Source organism: Bombina bombina, chromosome 2 (genome assembly GCF_027579735.1).
Source record: "Bombina bombina isolate aBomBom1 chromosome 2, aBomBom1.pri, whole genome shotgun sequence".
Taxonomy (NCBI): domain Eukaryota; kingdom Metazoa; phylum Chordata; class Amphibia; order Anura; family Bombinatoridae; genus Bombina; species Bombina bombina.
This window is the reverse complement of record NC_069500.1, coordinates 1319520074-1319539506: the sequence shown is the minus strand read 5'-3', so window position 1 is coordinate 1319539506 and position 19433 is coordinate 1319520074. Positions and strand designations below refer to the sequence as shown.

Genomic DNA, 19433 nt, shown 5'->3' with positions numbered 1-19433 from the left:
ATGTAACTAAAAGGGGAATGGTTATTTCTGCCTATGCCCTCTTCTGGGAGAGGATCTCATCTAGTCAGCAATAAGTAGGTAAAGCCAAGAAAGTTCTACATACAAAAAAATTAAAAATAATGGCTGTTGTGTTATTGCTATACAAATACAGGGATACACCCCCCGAGAAGCCTCATGAGCGCTGTTTACGCCACCTTCTTTGGTGTGGCCACTGAGGTACAAATAAAAATAAACTCCTGCACATATCAAGCAATTACTGTGCAGCATGCAAGAGGGTTGTGAGCTTTATGAAATACACTTTAGCCTCAATGAAATCACAGGAACGGCAGGCAAAATAAATGACATTAGTGTATTGAAAAGGTTTTCTGTTTGTTTTAAATTTTTAAATGTAATTTAACTTTTATGAGGAACTACATTTGGAGTGTTATGCCCTTTTACCAATTATAAGGAAACCATTCTACTAACCTAGCAGCAATGACTGGGATCCATGGAGTTAGCTCATCTGAATGATTTCCAATTATCCAATCCGTGTTTGGAAACAAATAATCATCATTTGGCATAATTGCAGATTCCTTATTGAAGATGAAGAAAAAAAAAACATAAATGACATAAAAACAGAATTTATGCTTACCTGATAAATTACTTTCTCCAACGGTGTGTCCGGTCCACGGCGTCATCCTTACTTGTGGGAATATCTCTTCCCCAACTGGAAATGGCAAAGAGTCCCAGCAAAAGCTGTCCACATAGTCCCCCCCAGGCTCCGCCCACCCCAGTCATTCGACCGATGGACAGGAGGAAAAAACAGGAGAAACTATAGGGTGCCGTGGTGACTGTAGTTAGAGAAAATAATTCATCAAACCTGATTAAAAAACCAGGGCGGGCCGTGGACCGGACACACCGTTGGAGAAAGTAATTTATCAGGTAAGCATAAATTCTGTTTTCTCCAACATTGGTGTGTCCGGTCCATGGCGTCATCCTTACTTGTGGGAACCAATACCAAAGCTTTAAGACACGGATGAAGGGAGGGAGCAAATCAGGTTACCTAAACAGAAGGCACCACGGCTTGCAAAACCTTTATCCCAAAAATAGCCTCCGAAGAAGCAAAAGTATCAAATTTGTAAAATTTGGCAAAAGTGTGCAGTGAAGACCAAGTCGCTGCCTTACATATCTGATCAACAGAAGCCTCGTTCTTGAAGGCCCATGTGGAAGCCACAGCCCTAGTAGAGTGAGCTGTGATTCTTTCAGGAGGCTGCCGTCCGGCAGTCTCGTAAGCCAATCGGATGATGCTTCTAAGCCAAAAGGAAAGAGAGGTAGCAGTCGCTTTTTGACCTCTCCTTTTACCAGAATAGACGACAAACAGAGAAGATGTTTGTCTGAACTCTTTTGTAGCTTCTAAATAGAATTTTAGAGCACGGACTACGTCTAAATTGTGTAACAAACGTTCCTTCTTTGAAACTGGATTCGGACACAAAGAAGGTACAACTATCTCCTGGTTAATATTTTTGTTGGAAACAACCTTTGGAAGAAAACCAGGCTTAGTACGCAAAACAACCTTATCTGAATGGAACACCAGATAGGGCGGAGAACACTGCAGAGCAGATAACTCAAACTCTTCTAGCAGAAGAAATAGCAACCAAAAACAAAACTTTCCAAGATAACAACTTAATATCTATGGAATGTAAAGGTTCAAACGGAACCCCTTGGAGAACTGAAAGAACTAGATTTAAACTCCATACATATAGAACATAGCTTATCTGAAGGTACAGACATGTTAACCCCTTAATGACCACAATGTACCCTTTATGTCACTGGTCGTTAAGGGTTTTTTCAGGATATAATAGCACAAGTCTAGCAAGAACACGCTATTAATGCCCTCCCTCCAGAAGGCTTTGTGGAATAGAGCAGTCGCAACGCTGGTGTCAAGACCGCGCTTTAAAACAATCAAGTCCCAAAAAAAGGCCAGCGACATACAGGGTACGTCGCTGGTCCTTAAGGGGTTAAACAGGCTTAAACTTGTCAATAAAGCACAAAAACCGTTTTAAAACAAAAACATTACTGTCTCTTTAAATTTTAAACAGTGCACACTTTATTACTGAATATGTGAAAAAGTATGAAGGAATTGTTCAAAATTTACCAACTTTTCACCACAGTGTCTTAAAGCATTAAAAGTATTGCACACCAAAATTCAGAGCTTTAACCCTTAAAATAAAGAAACCGGAGTCGGTTACAGTTTTAACCCCTCTACAGTCCCAGCTACAGCCTTTGCTGCGACTTTACCAAACCCAGGGGGGAATACGATACCAAATGAAGCCTTCTAGGAACCTTTCCAACTACTTTCAGATCCAGACACATGCATCTGCATGTCTTGCTCTCAAAAGTAACTGCGCAGTAATGGCGCGAAAATGAGGCTCAGCCTACAACTGGGAAGGCCCTTCCTGACTGGAAAGGTGTCTAACTCAGTGCCTGACGTTAAAAAACGTTCCCCAAGCTTATAAGTGTGAATTTCAAACATAAACATGTATAAAATGCTCAAATAAAGCAATCGATTTTGCCCATAAAAGTGTCTACCAGTTTTATAGCCCATATTAAGCCCTTTATTCTGTTTGAGACTAAGAAAATGGCTTACCGGTCCCCATGAGGGGAAAATGAAAGCCTTCCAGCATTACACAGTCTTGTTAGAAATATGGCTAGTCATACCTTAAGCAGAAAAGTCTGCTAACTGTTTCCCCCAACTGAAGTTACTTCATCTCAACAGTCCTATGTGGAAACAGCAAACGATTTTAGTTACTGCTGCTAAAATCATCTTCCTCTCACAAACGGAACTCTTCATCTTTTTCTGTTTCAGAGTAAATAGTACATACCAGCACTATTTTAAAATAACAAACTCTTGATAGTAGAATAAAAAACTACAACTAAATACCACATACTCTTAACCATCTCCGTGGAGATGTTGCCTGTGCAACGGCAAAGAGAATGACTGGGGTGGGCGGAGCCTGGGGGGGACTATGTGGACAGCTTTTGCTGGGACTCTTTGCCATTTCCTGTTGGGGAAGAGATATTCCCACAAGTAAGGATGACGCCGTGGACCGGACACACCAATGTTGGAGAAACATAACTTTACATTGGTTCAGTGGAAGTAGAATCATGCAACCACCTGTACAATATCTCATATTCATCACAATCTGTATAACAACTATTCTTGGAAATATAAAGTACTTTTTAGTTACTTAAAAGAGTACTGTAACTAAGTTGCAGCAAGCAAAAATAAATATATTAAATAAGTCAGTGGTATCTAGTATTACGTTTTTGTACTAAGTTGAAAAATTTAAGGACCACGGCTTTAAATTATGTTTTTAGTATTAGATTAAGAAATAACTGGTTTATTTAAGCAACTGACAAATTATTACTAACTTTCTATGTCACCCAAGCAATAGTTTCTTACATGAAAATAGTGAGGCTGCCAAAATTTTACTGAATCATTGACTTGGTGATTGCAGGTTTGTAATGCTGCGGACCAACAATGTAAGCGGTGGCCTGGTTTGGTATGTGATGTATCTGGCATCTAGATGGTTAACCGTAGAGCTGTTACATTAACCCTAAATCCTAACCCATAACTTATCTTTCAAACCAAATCCATTGCTGAATAAATGTGTGCAAAGAAGCCAGTTCAAACATAATGAAAGAGCATCAGGTGCTCAGGAATACTGACAGTGCAGTGAAGATAAAGCAGAGTACAGTGTCCACAGGCAAACTGACACTGCAGCTTCACATTAGATCTAAAAACAAGTTTAAACATCCGCTATATAATTCTAAAAGGAACATAAAACCCAATTTTCTTCATTCATGATTCAGATACAACATACAATTTTAAACCACTTTCCAATTTACTTCTATTATCATATTTTCTTATCATTTGTTGAAAAGCAGGAAGGTAAGTTTAGGTGTGTGCACGTGTCTGCAGCATTATATGACAGAAGTTTTGCAACAATGCACTAGAGGAAGAACTATTTCCTGTGATGTGCACGCTTACCTATCTAGACAAAGAGCAACAAAAGAACAAAGCAATGTTGATAAGTAAATTGGAAACTTTATTAAAATTGTATTCTCTATCTGAAACATGAAAGAAAAATGTTGGGTTCCACGTATCTTTAAAGGGACATTATAATAATAAAAAAATGGCACACTCTACTTCGCTACAGCATATCCATTTTCCACTACTTCCTGTGCAACTCTAGATTAAAGTGAATGTAAAGTTTCATCAAGTAGTGCCCGGTTTTTAAAAATACTATTAGAAACAGGGGCACTTTCATTGATGAAACTTTACATTGCACCATATTTGTAGAAATACTTACCTCTTCGTCTTGAAAGCCGCTCCAGTCCTTCGCCAGCCCGTTGCAAGCCTCTTCCTACGCCATAAATGACGATTCCAGCCTTCCTCCAATCCCAACGTTGCTTTAGGCAATGCTTCCCCCGGTGGGGAAGCCGCGATTGGAGGATGCCGGAATCGTCATTGCTGACGTAGGAAGAGGCTTGCGACGGGCTGGCGATGCGCTGGAGCGGCTTTCAAGACGAAGAGGTAAGTATTTCTGCAAATATGGTGCAATGGAAAGTTTCATCAATGAAAGTGCCCCTGTTTCTAATAGTATTTTCAAAAACCGGGCACTACTTGATGAAACTTTACATTGACTTTAAGTCATGCACTGCAGCTTCGGAGGTTGATTGGCCAGGATGAGAGTCTGCTGCTGCTGATTGGCACAACAGCTATTTCCTGTTCAGGATCAGCAGTGCTCTGCGGCTTTGGGACCTCTAAGGGTGCTAAACCTAGAGTACCACGCCAAGAAGTGCAAAAAATACATGTTCTAACAAACTAAGAGCATTTTTCCACAACTATGCCCCTTTAAATTACTTTTAAATGATGTCATTCCAATTACTGAGTCCTTGGCGTGTCAAAGACAAAATAACATGAGGGTGTCAGATGAGTGTGTCAAGCGTGTACTCCTTTATTCCTCGCACAGTGATATCCTCTGCAGCGTTAACAGGTGTTGTGTTACAAATTAAGTTAAAGGGACACTAAACCCAACATTTTTCTTTCGTGATTCAGATAGAACATGCAATTTTAAGCAACTTTCTAATGTACTCCTATTATCAATTTTTCTCCTTTTTCTGCTATCTTTATTTTAAAAAGCAGGGATGTAAAGCTTAGGAGCCGGCCCATTTTTTTTGTTCTGAACCTGGGTTACACTTGCTTATTGGTTGGCTGAATGTAGTCACCAATAAGCAAGCGCTAGTTAGGGCGCTGAGCCTAAAATGGGCCGGCTCCTAAGCTTTACATTCCTGCTTTTTTTTTTAAAAAGATAGCAAGAGAACAAAGACAATTTGATATTACAAAGCTGCTTAAAATTGCATGCTCTATCTGAATCATGAAAGAAAAAAAATTGGGTTTAGTATCCCTTTAATTCTTACAAAAAAATGACAGGTTACATCTGTATTCCTAGCTCTCTGGTTTTTAAACCTGTCCTCAGGTCTCCCAACAGGCCAGATTTTCAGGATTACCTTGGAGCAGGCAATGAAAACCAGTGCTCTAGCTTAACCAGCTGCCACTTGTCTCTCAACCCTTAAATTCCATTGGACCTTCAGAAGAGACAATCAAAGACCGTTATAAATGTTGCAGTGTATGTATGTCACAAAAATATTGCTTGTATTGAAAACACTAGATATCAGGAAAAGTGCTGGAATTCCGCATTATAGATAACCCTGGAAACTAATAAAATGGCTCGATACATGAATTTGTTTTTTGTCAAGTTTCCATAGAAACATACTAAATATACGTTACCATTTCTCTGCTGAGTTAACATAGTTCCAGAACTTTCAATGCAAGTTTATGTAGTAAAAACAATTAGTTTTTGCAGCAGAACCAAAATTTAAAGTGAAAAGTTAAAATAAGTAAACCCCTCTATTGGATTTGGTGGCAGTACTGATTGATTTCGCCTTGCTTCTGCACGGTAAGGCTTAATCAGCTCTGACAGCTAAAGTAACATCAAATTACTAATGGTGGAAACTCTAATCTGCATATAAATGTGATTTTGCTTCACTCTTGTAGCAAGCATTTCACCTGTCACATATTTCCAAAGGACACAGGAGGAAAGAATTGAAAAGAACTATGGAATAACAGTCTACTCCAGAATAATTATTGTTTAAAAAGATAGATCATCCCTTTATTATCCATTATCAAGTTATGCATAACCAACACTGTTATATTAATATAGTTTTTACCTCTGTGATTACCTTGTATCGAAGCCTCTGCATACTGCCCCCGTATCTCAGTGCTTTTGACAGACATGCAGTTTAGTCAATTAGTGCAGTCTCTTAAATTATTCTACGGGAATGAGCACAATGCTATGTATATGACATACATGAACTAGCGCTGTCTAACTGTCAAAAACTTTCAAAATGCACTAAGATAAGAAGTGGTTCAACAGCTTAGAAATTAGCGTATGAGCCTACCTAGGTTTAGCTTTCAACAAAGAATACCAAGAGAGCAAATCAAATTTGATGATAAAAGTCAATTGGAAAGATGTTTAAAATCGCATGCTCTATTGGAATCACGGAAGTTTAATTTTGACTAGACTGTCTCTTTAAAGGGACAGTCAACACCAGCATTTTTGTTGTTTTATAAGATAGATCAGTGTTTTTCAAGCAGTGTGCCGTGGCACACTAGTGTGCCGTGAGAGATCCTCAGGTGTGCCACGGCAGACTGACAACAGTGTGACATATTTTTTAAACTTTGCTTGTTTTTTACTCCCAGTGCAGGGGTAGTTTGTAGGAGGCATGGCATAACAGCACAATACATACAGTATGTGTGTGTTTGTGTGTATGTGTATATATATATGCTGTATTAGGCTACAATGTGTGATTTTTTTTTAAATTTTGGGATGGTGGTGTGCCACAGGATTTTTTAATGTAAAAAAAGTGTGCCACGGCAAAAAAAAGGTTAAAAATCACTGAGATAGATAATCCCTTAAAGGGTCATAATACCCAAATGTTGAAACAATTGAAAGGGATGCAGCATAGCTGTAAAAGGCTGACTAGAAAATATCACCTGAACATCTCTATGTAAAAAAGAAAGGATATTTTACTTTAAAAGTTCCTCAGTAGCCACATCCCATTGTAAAGGACTTCTAAGCAGCAAATCAGTATGTCTGGGGGTTGAGACTTGTGCACTCTCATATTATTTCCCTATTCAGTTTAAAGGAAGTTTACTATGAAATCTCATGAGAGTTAAGTCAAATCTCATGAGGTCACAGTTAAAGAGTTCATGACCTCAGCACTGTTGATGCTGATTGACTGCTGTTCACCTCTCTTTTTTTTACCTGCAGCTGAGCAGCAGCTGATTATAACGTTTTACACAGAACTTACTCTGCTGAGCTGAGGAAATTGTGAAGTAAAATATCTTCCTTTTTTACATAGAGATGTTCAGGTGATATTTTCCTGTCAGCTTTTTACAGTTATGCTGCATTAGTTTCAAGTGATTTAGCATATGAGTTTTATGTCCCTTTAATTACCAAATCCCCAGTTTTGCATAACTAACAGTTATAATTATACACGTTTTACCTCTGTAATTACCTTGTATCTAAGCCTCAGCAGACTGCCCCCTTATTTCAGTTCTTTTGACAGACTTGCCGTTTAGCCAATCAGATTCATGGTAAATTCACGTGCATGGGCTCAATTTTATCTATATGAAACACGTGAACTAATGCCCTCTAGTGGTGAAAAACTATCAAAATGCATTTAGATTAGAGGCGGCCTTCAAGGTCTAAGAAATTAGCATATAAACCTCCTAGGTTTAGCTTTCAACTAAGAATACCAAAAGAACAAAGCAAAAATGGTGATAAAAGTAAATTGGAAAGTGGTTTAAAACTACATGTCCTATTTGAAACATGAAAGTTTTTTTTTGGACTTGACTGTCCCTTTAACCTAAATATATTAGCAATCAGTATTAATTCTGAAAGATCAAATACATTTCTTTTCTATGTATACTACTTAAATTCTCAAATAAAATAAGAGTCTATAAATGCAGGTATAAAACATATAAAAGGTGGTATAATGTGTAAAGAAACAGAATCTGATATGAATTATACTTCTATGCTTTATAAATTGACTTTTTGTTCTCTTCTTTTAGCATTGAGGTTCCAACTCGTTTTCAAAAAAACATATAAAAGGTAACAATTCCCTATAAAATCCAATACAGTGACTTTCTATTAACATAATTTTTGGCATTTCAATTCTGTCTTATAAATTTAAACAATGTGAAATAAATGACAGACTTATTTAACACAGATGCTAGTTTCACAATACCTGTAAAATAGTTTGGGGACCGTACATATCCCATATGTTTCTTTTTCGTACATCGATACCCCGTCCATGATGCTGAAAAGAGTTTAGAAAGTGAATAATATAGTAACGTTCTTCCTTATTGTCAAAGTGAGTACAACATCATCATTTTGGGGTTGGCATAACAAGATGAACATATTTTCTGCACAAACACAGACATTCATAGATCTCTCAATGGATTGTGCTTCTATAAGCAGAAAAGTTTTATTGAAGATGGTAATTAGGTAAATACTCTGTAAATTACTACTAAGGCGTTTGTTATGGAAATAAAAATATAAAATCACTTTAAAAATGCTCGACTAGTTGTTATAAGCCAGTGAATAACCCGAGTTGAATTTAAATGGACACTGAACCCAATTTTTTTATTTCATGATTCAGATAGAGCATGCAATTTTAAGCAACTTTCTAATTTACTCCTATTATCAATTTTTCTTCGTTCTCTTGCTATCTTTATTTGAAAAAGGCATCTAAGCATTTTTTTTTTTGGACTCTGGAAAGCACTTTTTTATTGGTGGATGAATTTATCCACCAATCAGAAAAAACAACCCAGGTTGTTCACCAAAAATGGTCCGGCATCTAAACTTAAATTCTTGCATTTCAAATAAAGATACTAAGAGAATGAAGAAAAATTGATAATAGGAATAAATTAGAAAGTTGCTTAAAATGTTGTGCTCTATCTGAATCACAAAAGAAAAAAATTGGGTTCAGTGTCCCTTTAATTTTTTTAAAAAAAATTTATGAGTCAGAGACAATTATAAATCTGTTTGTTAAAATGTAATTCCTATCTATAAAAGCATACAAAGGTAAGCTCAGGGGTGTGCACGGTTTGGCAGTAGTGCTTGCCAACGTGTTTGCAGCAATACGTAAAGACAAGTGCATATTTTTTAACCTACTAATAGCACTCGAGGTTAGTTGTTAAATCGAACAAATGTATTATGACAGCATGTGAGACATAAACTTGTGATACTAAATTAAAACATAGCTTTTATTCAATAGCTTATAAAATAGGAAAAGGTTAAAACCACACTTAGGTCACCTAATGTAGTAAAATAGAGGTTATAAATCTCTGTAGACCTCCTGCAATTGTACTCGGTTAAACAGCATTTATTATGTCTGTTATTATCACAGAAGGATATATTATCGGTTGTACGTCACAGCTGATAACACATATAGTACTCTTAGGCTAATATCCAAAAGGAATTACAATTGTTATAAGGTAATTTTACTCTGTACTTATTGTAGCACTACCCAGAAGTAATATCCAGGCTTGGGGTGTAATGTGATATCGTGACTTTATAACCTATTCCGTAGGAGCATACAATGATTATTATCATTTAAAATTCTAAAGTATAGGTTTATCGTGAGATGATTAGTATCTAGACGTTGCATAAGGAAACATTGTATCAATGTTTAGATACTTATTATATTTATATATATTGAATAATTCTTGTATCAAGTATCATTACCTTCAGCTTCCTGTAACCTAATGATACCTTCTGAGTAGAGTATTCCCAAGTGCAGCTGTTTATGTTCACCAGGCTATATGATGTTGTGCTTTAGTGAACGCTAGGGTAATCGTATACTGAACTCTACACGTTAATCTTCGGAATAGAATTACAGCCTATGTCCTAGGAGGTAGCTGGACATGAGTATTAGCGTGAGCTCTATAGGTTATGTTCCGCTAATAATTTGCGGTAAGTATTGGTAAAGTGCCCTTCGGTATATTATAGCATAAAGGTTAGCTGCTTACACAGCCCCTGTTCGAATAACTAAGTAATGCAACAGGATGATGTTAATGTAAAAGGGACTCCAGTCCAATAATGTGATACTTATTATATATATATATATATATATATATATATATATTTATTGATTAATTCTTGTATCAAGTATCTTCACCTTCAGCTTCCTGTAATCTAATGATACATTCTAAATAGAGTATTCCCAATTGCAGCTGCTTATGTTCACCAGGCTATATGATGTTGTGCTTTAGTGAACGCTAGGGTAATCGTATACTGAACTCTACACGTTAATCTTTGGAATAAAATTCCAGCCTATGTCACAGGAGGTAGCTGGACATGAGTATTAGCGTGAGCTCTATAGGTTGTAATGTTCCGCTAATTATTTGCAGTAAGTATTAGTAAAGTACCCTTCGGTATATTATAGCATAAAGGTTAGCTGCTTACAAAGCCCCTGTTCGATTGACAAAGTAATACAACAAGATGATGTAAATGTTAATGGGGCTCCAGTCCAAAATTGGAACCAGAATATAATATTAAAGAGTAAGTTAATCTATTAATCTACTACATTGTAAGGATGCTAAGTGCTCGCTAAAAACACAGGAGCTCCTAGGACTCCTCACCAAGACCCTAATCTTCCTGACATGTTTCGCCGTTACCGGCTTTTTCAAAGGAATTACCGCGCCCTCAGGTCCTCGGCTATTTATGGCGATTTAGGACATGCCCACAAGTATGACGTCCATTATAAGGATTAGACTATTGGTTGTTATCTTGCTCAACGCCCATCTGTTGGCGTCAGAGGTGTAAGAGCTGTTGTATTGGTTCAGGCATACACACCTGTAATACGTGTATATGTGTGTATAATTACATATAGATCATATGAAATGTGAGCACTATTATTAGATCATTTGATTAGCATTACACCAAGCTTGAGTGATAATTTAAGCTAATTAATATTTAAAAGTTAAATAATTGGATTTTAAAATGATGTGAATAGTTACGTGTGACAAGATAAAGTAAATTTATGGATTTATTTTCCATTCTAGGTTTAAAATAGGTTTAAACTTCTTATATCATTTGACATACAGTATATGTTAGGTGGACCAAAGAGCTACCAGTGCTGTTCTAGTGTTCTAATCATAATGTCACCCTAGCGTTCACTAAAGCACAACATCATATAGCCTGGTGAATACAAAAAGCTGCACTTGGGAATACTCTACTCAGAAGGTATCAGAAGGTATCATTAGGTTACAGGAAGCTGAAAGTAATGATACTTGATACAAGAATTATTATATATATATATATATATATATATATATATATATATAAAATAAGTATCTAAACATTGATACAATGTTTCCTTATGCAACGACTAGATACTAATCATCTCACGATAAACCTATTCTTTAGAATTGTAAATGATAATAATTGTATGCTCCTACGGAATAGGTTATAAAGTCACAATATCACATTACACTCCAAACCTGGATATTACTTCTGGGTAGTGCTACGATAAGTACAGAGTAAAATTACCTTATAACAATTGCAATTCCTTTTGGATATTAGCCTAAGAGTACTATATGTGTTATCAGCTGTGACGTACAACCGATAATATATCCTTCTGTGATAATAACAGACATAATAAATGCTGTTTAACCGAGTACAATTGCAGAAGGTCTACAGAGATTTATAACCTCTATTTAGAGTGATACAAATATTGTTTACACAGAACTCCATCCGTACATTGGACCAGATACTACTGAGACAGATTTAATTTTACTACATTAGGTAACCTAAGTGTGGTTTTAACCTTTTCCTATTTTATAAGCTATTGAATAAAAGCTATGTTTTAATTTAGTATCACAAGTTTATTTCTCACATGCTGTCATAATACATTTGTTCGATTTAACGACTAACCTCAAGTGCTATTAGTGTATTCTTACAAGAATAAGCCTCTTCTTGTTCTTTCTAATCTTCAGTTAATGTACAATACACCAGCACCCATACCCGATATTAACTTAAAACACAGAATTTCTGTGGTACAATAAAGGGTTTTACTATGGTTTAGTGTTAACCTATAAGTAGTGCCATTGGTCCCTCTTTTGTTTAAATATTTTGAACCCACCTCTACACACTTTATAGTTTCAACAAAGGATATGGAGAAAGGCAAATTTGTCGGTAGCGTAAATTGATTTTTTTTTTCAATTGCTTTCTGTATCTAAAGTTCAAACTTGAATGTTTTATTTGTATGCAGATTTTTTGCAATGTAGTGATGGTATACTCTCCCCTTTTTAAAATCAGATCTGGACTGTTAGTGATATTTTAGATGGAGTCTAATCCATCAGTTATAATGAAGATGAGGTATAACTTACTTTTTAATATAGATATGAAATTCAAGTACATTACATTTATATTCGGCTGCACTTACTGAGAAATGGTCAGAAGAAAGTAACCGTTTAAGTTTGTCTGATTATTAATTCCTTACCAGAAAGAAGGATTCAGTAAATGTGTTGACTACTAAGTGCTTTGATTTTACAACAACTAAAAAACAGCTTCCTATACCAATACGATATCGATCTTTTGCCAGCCGCGTACAATTTCACTCCTGAATCAATTCCTGGATCCCACACAATTCTATAAGTTTGTAACAATTTAAAAAGGTAACTCCTAGCCTGTAGATAGGCGAAAAAGGTTTTTGTCAGTAACTGATATTGCCTGGTCAATGTTTCAAATGTTTGCATCACTTGCCCCTCACTTTGCACTAGCTGATAAAAAACATAATTTATGCTTACCTGATAAATTTATTTCTCTTGTAGTGTATCCAGTCCACGGATCATCCATTACTTGTGGGATATTCTCCTTCCCAACAGGAAGTTGCAAGAGGATCACCCACAGCAGAGCTGCTATATAGCTCCTCCCCTCACTGCCATATCCAGTCATTCGACCGAAACAAGCCGAGAAAGGAGAAACCATAGGGTGCAGTGGTGACTGTAGTTTAATTAAAATTTAGACCTGCCTGAAAAGGACAGGGCGGACCGTGGACTGGATACACTACAAGAGAAATAAATTTATCAGGTAAGCATAAATTATGTTTTCTCTTGTTAAGTGTATCCAGTCCACGGATCATCCATTACTTGTGGGATACCAATACCAAAGCTAAAGTACACGGATGATGGGAGGGACAAGGCAGGAACTTAAACGGAAGGAACCACTGCCTGTAGAACCTCTCTCCCAAAAACAGCCTCCGAAGAAGCAAAAGTATCAAATTTGTAAAATTTGGAAAAAGTATGAAGGGAAGACCAAGTTGCAGCCTTGCAAATCTGTTCAACAGAGGCCTTATTTTTAAAGGCCCAGGTGGAAGCCACAGCTCTAGTAGAATGAGCTGTAATCCTTTCAGGAGGCTGCTGTCCAGCAGTCTCATAGGCTAAACGGATTATACTCCGAAGCCAAAAAGAAAGAGAGGTTGCCGAGGCCTTCTGACCTCTCCTCTGTCCAAAGTAAACAACAAACAGGTTAGATGTTTGGCGAAAATCTTTAGTAGCCTGTAAATAAAACTTCAAGGCACGGACTACGTCTAGATTATGCAAAAGACGTTCCTTCTTTGAAGAAGGATTAGGACATAATGATGGAACAACAATCTCTTGATTGATATTCTTGTTAGAAACCACCTTAGGTAAAAACCCAGGTTTTGTACGCAGAACAACTTTATCTGAATGAAAGATCAGATAAGGAGAATCACAATGTAAGGCAGATAACTCCGAGACTCTTCGAGCCGAGGAAATAGCCATCAGAAAAAGAACTTTCCATGAAAGAAGTTTGATATCAATAGAATGAAGGGGTTCAAACGGAACCCCTTGAAGAACTTTAAGAACCAAGTTTAAGCTCCATGGAGGAGCAACAGGTTTAAACACAGGCTTAATTCTAACTAAAGCCTGACAAAATGCCTGAACGTCTGGAACTTCTGCCAGACGCTTGTGTAAAAGGACAGAGCAGAAATCTGTCCCTTTAAAGAACTAGCTGATAATCCTTTGTCCAAACCCTCTTGGAGGAAGGACAATATCCTAGGAATCCTAACCCTACTCCATGAGTAATTCTTGGATTCACACCAATGAAGATATTTACGCCATATCTTGTGGTAAATTTTCCTGGTGACAGGCTTTCGTGCCTGTATTAAGGTATCAATTACTGACTCGGAGAAGCCACGCTTTGATAGGATCAAGCGTTCAATCTCCATGCAGTCAGTCTCAGAGAAAGTAGATTCGGATGATTGAAAGGACCTTGTATTAGAAGGTCTTGTCTCAGAGGCAGAGTCCATGGTGGAAAGGATGACATGTCCACTAGGTCTGCATACCAGGTCCTGCGTGGCCACGCAGGCGCTATCAATATCACCGATGCTCTTTCCTGTTTGATTTTGGCAATCAGACGAGGGAGCAGAGGAAACGGTGGAAACAGATAAGCCAGGTTGAAGAACCAAGGCGCTGCTAGAGCATCTATCAGTGCCGCTTCTGGGTCCCTGGACCTGGATCCGTAACAAGGAAGCTTGGCATTCTGGCGAGACGCCATGAGATCCAATTCTGGTTTGCCCCAACGGAGAACCAATTGAGCAAACACCTCCGGATGGAGTTCCCATTCCCCCGGATGAAAAGTCTGACGACTTAGAAAATCCGCCTCCCAGTTTTCTAGGGATATGGATCGCTGACAGGTGGCAAGAGTGAGTCTCTGCCCAGCGAATTATCTTGGAGACTTCTGACATCGCTAGGGAACTCCTGGTTCCCCCTTGATGGTTGATGTAAGCCACAGTCGTGATGTTGTCCGACTGAAATCTGATGAACCTCAGTGTTGCTAGCTGAGGCCAAGCCAGAAGAGCATTGAATATTGCTCTTAACTCCAGAATATTTATTGGGAGGAGTTTCTCCTCCTGAGTCCATGAACCCTGAGCCTTCAGGGAGTTTCAGACTGCACCCCAACCTAGAAGGCTGGCATCTGTTGTTACAATTGTCCAATCTGGTCTGCGAAAGGTCATACCCTTGGACAGATGGGCCCGAGATAACCACCAGAGAAGAGAATCTCTGGTTTCCTGATCCAGATTTAGTAGAGGGGACAAATCTGTGTAATCCCCATTCCACTGACTGAGCATGCATAATTGCAGCGGTCTGAGATGCAGGCGCGCGAATGGCACTATGTCCATCGCCACTACCATTAATCCGATTACTTCCATGCACTGAGCCACCGTGGGGCGCGGAATGGAGTGAAGAACACGGCAAGCATTTAGAAGTTTTGATAACCCGGACTCCGTCAGGTAAATTTTCATTTCTACAGAATCTATTAGAGTCCCTAGGAAGGAAACCCTCGTGAGAGGAGATAGAGAACTCTTTTCTTCGTTCACTTTCCACCCATGCGACCTCAGGAATGCCAGAACTATCTCTGTATGAGATTTGGCAATTTGAAAGCTTGACGCCTGTATCAGGATATCGTCCAGGTAAGGAGCCACCGCTATGCCTCGCGGTCTTAGGACCGCCAGAAGTGAGCCCAGAACCTTTGTAAAAATTCTTGGGGCTGTAGCCAACCCGAAGGGAAGAGCTACAAATTGGTAATGCCTGTCTAGAAAGGCAAACCTCAGGAACTGATGATGATTCTTGTAAATCGGAATGTGAAGGTAGGCATCCTTTAAGTCCACTGTGGTCATGTACTGACCCTCTTGGATCATGGGTAAAATGGTTCGAATAGTTTCCATCTTGAATGACGGAACTCTGAGGAATTTGTTTAGGATCTTTAAATCCAAAATTGGTCTGAAGGTTCCCTCTTTTTTGGGAACCACAAACAGATTTGAATAAAACCCCTGTCCCTGTTCCGTCCGCGGAACTGGATGGATCACTCCCATTACAAGGAGATCTTGTACGCAGCTTAGGAATGCCTCTTTCTTTATCTGGTTTGCAGATAATCTTGAAAGGTGAAATCTCCCTTGTGGAGGAGAAGCTTTGAAGTCCAGAAGATATCCCTGAGATATGATCTCCAACGCCCAGGGATCCTGAACATCTCTTGCCCACGCCTGGGCGGAGAGAGAGAGTCTGCCCCCTACTAGATCCGTTGTCGGATAGGGGGCCGCTCCTTCATGCTGTCTTAGAGGCAGCAGCAGGCTTTCTGGCCTGCTTGCCCTTGTTCCAGGACTGGTTAGGTTTCCAGGCCTGCTTGGATTGAGCAAAAGTTCCCTCTTGTTTTGAAGCAGAGGAAGTTGATGCTGCACCTGCCTTGAAATTTCAAAAGGCACGAAAATTAGACTGTTTGGCCTTTGATTTGGCCCTGTCCTGAGGAAGGGTATGACCCTTACCTCCAGTAATGTCAGCAATAATTTATTTCAAACCAGGCCCGAATAAGGTCTGCCCCTTGAAAGGAATGTTGAGTAATTTAGACTTTGAAGTCACATCAGCTGACCAGGATTTGAGCCATAGCGCCCTACGCGCCTGGATGGCGAATCCGGAATTCTAAGCCGTTAGTTTAGTCAAATGAACAATGGCATCAGAAACAAATGAGTTAGCTAGCTTAAAGAGTTCTAAGCTTGTCAACAATTTCAGTCAATGGAGCTGTATGGATGGCCTCTTCCAGGGCCTCAAACCAGAATGCCGCCGCCGCAGCAGTGACAGGCGCAATGCATGCAAGGGGCTGTAAAATAAAACCTTGTTGAATAAACATTTTCTTAAGGTAACCCTCTAATTTTTTTATCCATTGGATCTGAAAAAGCACAACTGTCCTCAACCGGGATAGTGGTACGCTTTGCTAAAGTAGAAACTGCTCCCTCCACCTTAGGGACAGTCTGCCATAAGTCCCGTGTAGTGGCATCTATTGGAAACATTTTTCTAAATATAGGAGGTGGGGAAAAGGGCACACCGGGCCTATCCCACTTCTTACTAATAATTTCTGTAAGCCTTTTAGGTATTGGAAAAACATCAGTACTCACCGGCACTGCATAGTATTTATCCAGCCTACACAATTTCTCTGGCACTGCAATTGTGTCACAGTCATTCAGAGCAGCTAATACCTCCCCAAGCAATACACAGAGGTTCTCAAGCTTAAAATTAAAATTAGAAATCTCTGAATCAGGTCTCCCCGATTCAGAGACGTCACCCACAGACTGAAGCTCTCCGTCCTCAGGTTCTGCATATTGTGACGCAGTATCAGACATGGCTCTTACAGCATCTACGCGCTCTGTATCTCGTCTAACCCCAGAGCTATCGCGCTTGCCTCTTAATTCAGGCAACCTGGATAATACCTCTGACGGTATTATTCATGATTGCAGCCATGTCCTGCAAAGTAATCGCTATGGGCGTCCCTGATGTACTTGGGTCCGTGGGTCCGACACGTGGGGAGAGTTAGTCGGCATAACTTCCCCCTCGACAGACCCCTCTGGTGACAATTCTTTTATAGATAAAGACTGATCTTTACTGTTTAAGGTGAAATCAATATATTTAGTACACATTCTCCTATGGGGCTCCACCATGGCTTTTAAACATAATGAACAAGTATCCTCTGTTTCAGACATGTTTGTACAGACTAGCAATGAGACTAGCAAGCTTGGAAAACACTTTAAAGCAAGTTAACAAGCAATATAAAAAACGTTACTGTGCCTTTAAGAGAAACAAATTTTGACAAAATTTGAAATAACAGTGAAAAAAGGCAGTTACACTAACAAAATTTTTACAGTGTATGTAACAAGTCAGCAGAGCATTGCACCCACTTGCAAATGGATGATTAACCCCTTAATAACAAAAACAGAATAATAAATGACAAAAACGTTTTTTAAACACAGTCACAACAACTGCCACAGTCTACTGTGATTGTTACCCTCCTCAAACACGACTTTGAAGCCTTTTGAGCCCTTCAGAGATGTCCTGGATCATGCAGGAAGAAGCTGAATGTCTCTGTCAGTATTTTTAGCTGCACAGAAAAGCACTAAAATAGGCCCTTCCCACTCATATTGCAACAGTGGAAAGCCTCAGGAACTGTTTCTAGGCAAAAATCAAACCAGCCATGTGGAAAAAAACTAGGCCCCAATAAGTTTTGTCACCAAACATATATAAAAACGATTAAACATGCCAGCAAACGTTTTATATTACACTTTTATAAGAGTATGTATCTCTATTAATAAGCCTGATACCAGTCGCTATCACTGCATTTAAGGCTTTACTTACATTAATCCGGTATCAGCAGCATTTTCTAGCAAATTCCATCCCTAGAAAAATATTAACTGCACATACCTTATTGCAGGAAAACCTGCACGCCATTCCCTCTCTGAAGTTACCTCACTCCTCAGAATATGTGAGAACAGCAATGGATCTTAGTTATTTCTGCTAAGATCATAGAAATCACAGGCAGATTCTTCTTCTAATGCTGCCTGAGATGAAACAGTACACTCCGGTACCATTTAAAAATAACAAACTTTTGATTGAAGTTAAAAAACTAAACTATAATACACCACTCTCCTCTTACTACGTCCATCTTTGTTGAGAGTTGCAAGAGAATGACTGGATATGGCAGTGAGGGGAGGAGCTATATAGCAGCTCTGCTGTGGGTGATCCTCTTGCAACTTCCTGTTGGGAAGGAGAATATCCCACAAGTAATGGATGATCCGTGGACTGGATACACTTAACAAGAGAAATATTGTATACCTTTTTGCTTCCAGATTTTAAAGACCATATTATTTATCCCAGGTAAAAAATCAAGAGTGCCGATAAGCGGCAAATATTTTGTTAATTGGAAATCTTGACCCACTAATCCACAGAATTTCTGCCAAGCGCGAACCACATTAACAAAGGTCAGTAGCGTACTAACATTGCTAGGCAGACTCCTGTACGGATGATGTAATATTGCCTTAAGATCAAATGGCTTTAACAGTGTGGATTCTAATTCATAATAGGTCACATAATTAGCCTCCGTTATCCAATCTACTCCGAATTTCATAAGAGTAACGACATTGTATTTTACAATGTCCGGCAAAGCCAGACCAGCATATTTTTTACTTTGGGTAAGATTCTCAGTTGCTACTCTTATTTTCTTCTTACCCCAGATAAAAACATAATTTATGCTTACCTGATAAATTTATTTCTCTTGTGATGTATCGAGTCCACGGATTCATCCTTACTTGTGGGATATTCTCCTCCCCTACAGGAAGTGGCAAAGAGAGCACCCACAGCAGAGCTGCCTATATAGCTCCCCCCTTAGCTCAACCCCCCAGTCATTCGACCGAAGGCTAGGAAGAAAAAGGAGAAACCAAAGGGTGCAGTGGTGACTGAAAGTTTAAAAATAAAA

At 38.7% G+C, this 19433-nt stretch overlaps 1 protein-coding gene across 1 annotated transcript in view; it reads right to left on the bottom strand.

Annotated features, from left to right (window-relative positions):
- Nucleotides 1-19433, bottom strand: part of TRMT44 (tRNA methyltransferase 44 homolog) — a gene marked incomplete in the record, with an annotated part of 256632 nt that overhangs the window by 76490 nt on the left and 160709 nt on the right. Inside the window, 2 exon segments of the mRNA XM_053704178.1 lie at nucleotides 466-572; nucleotides 8356-8427. Coding sequence (XP_053560153.1) covers nucleotides 466-572; nucleotides 8356-8427 — 179 coding nt within the window.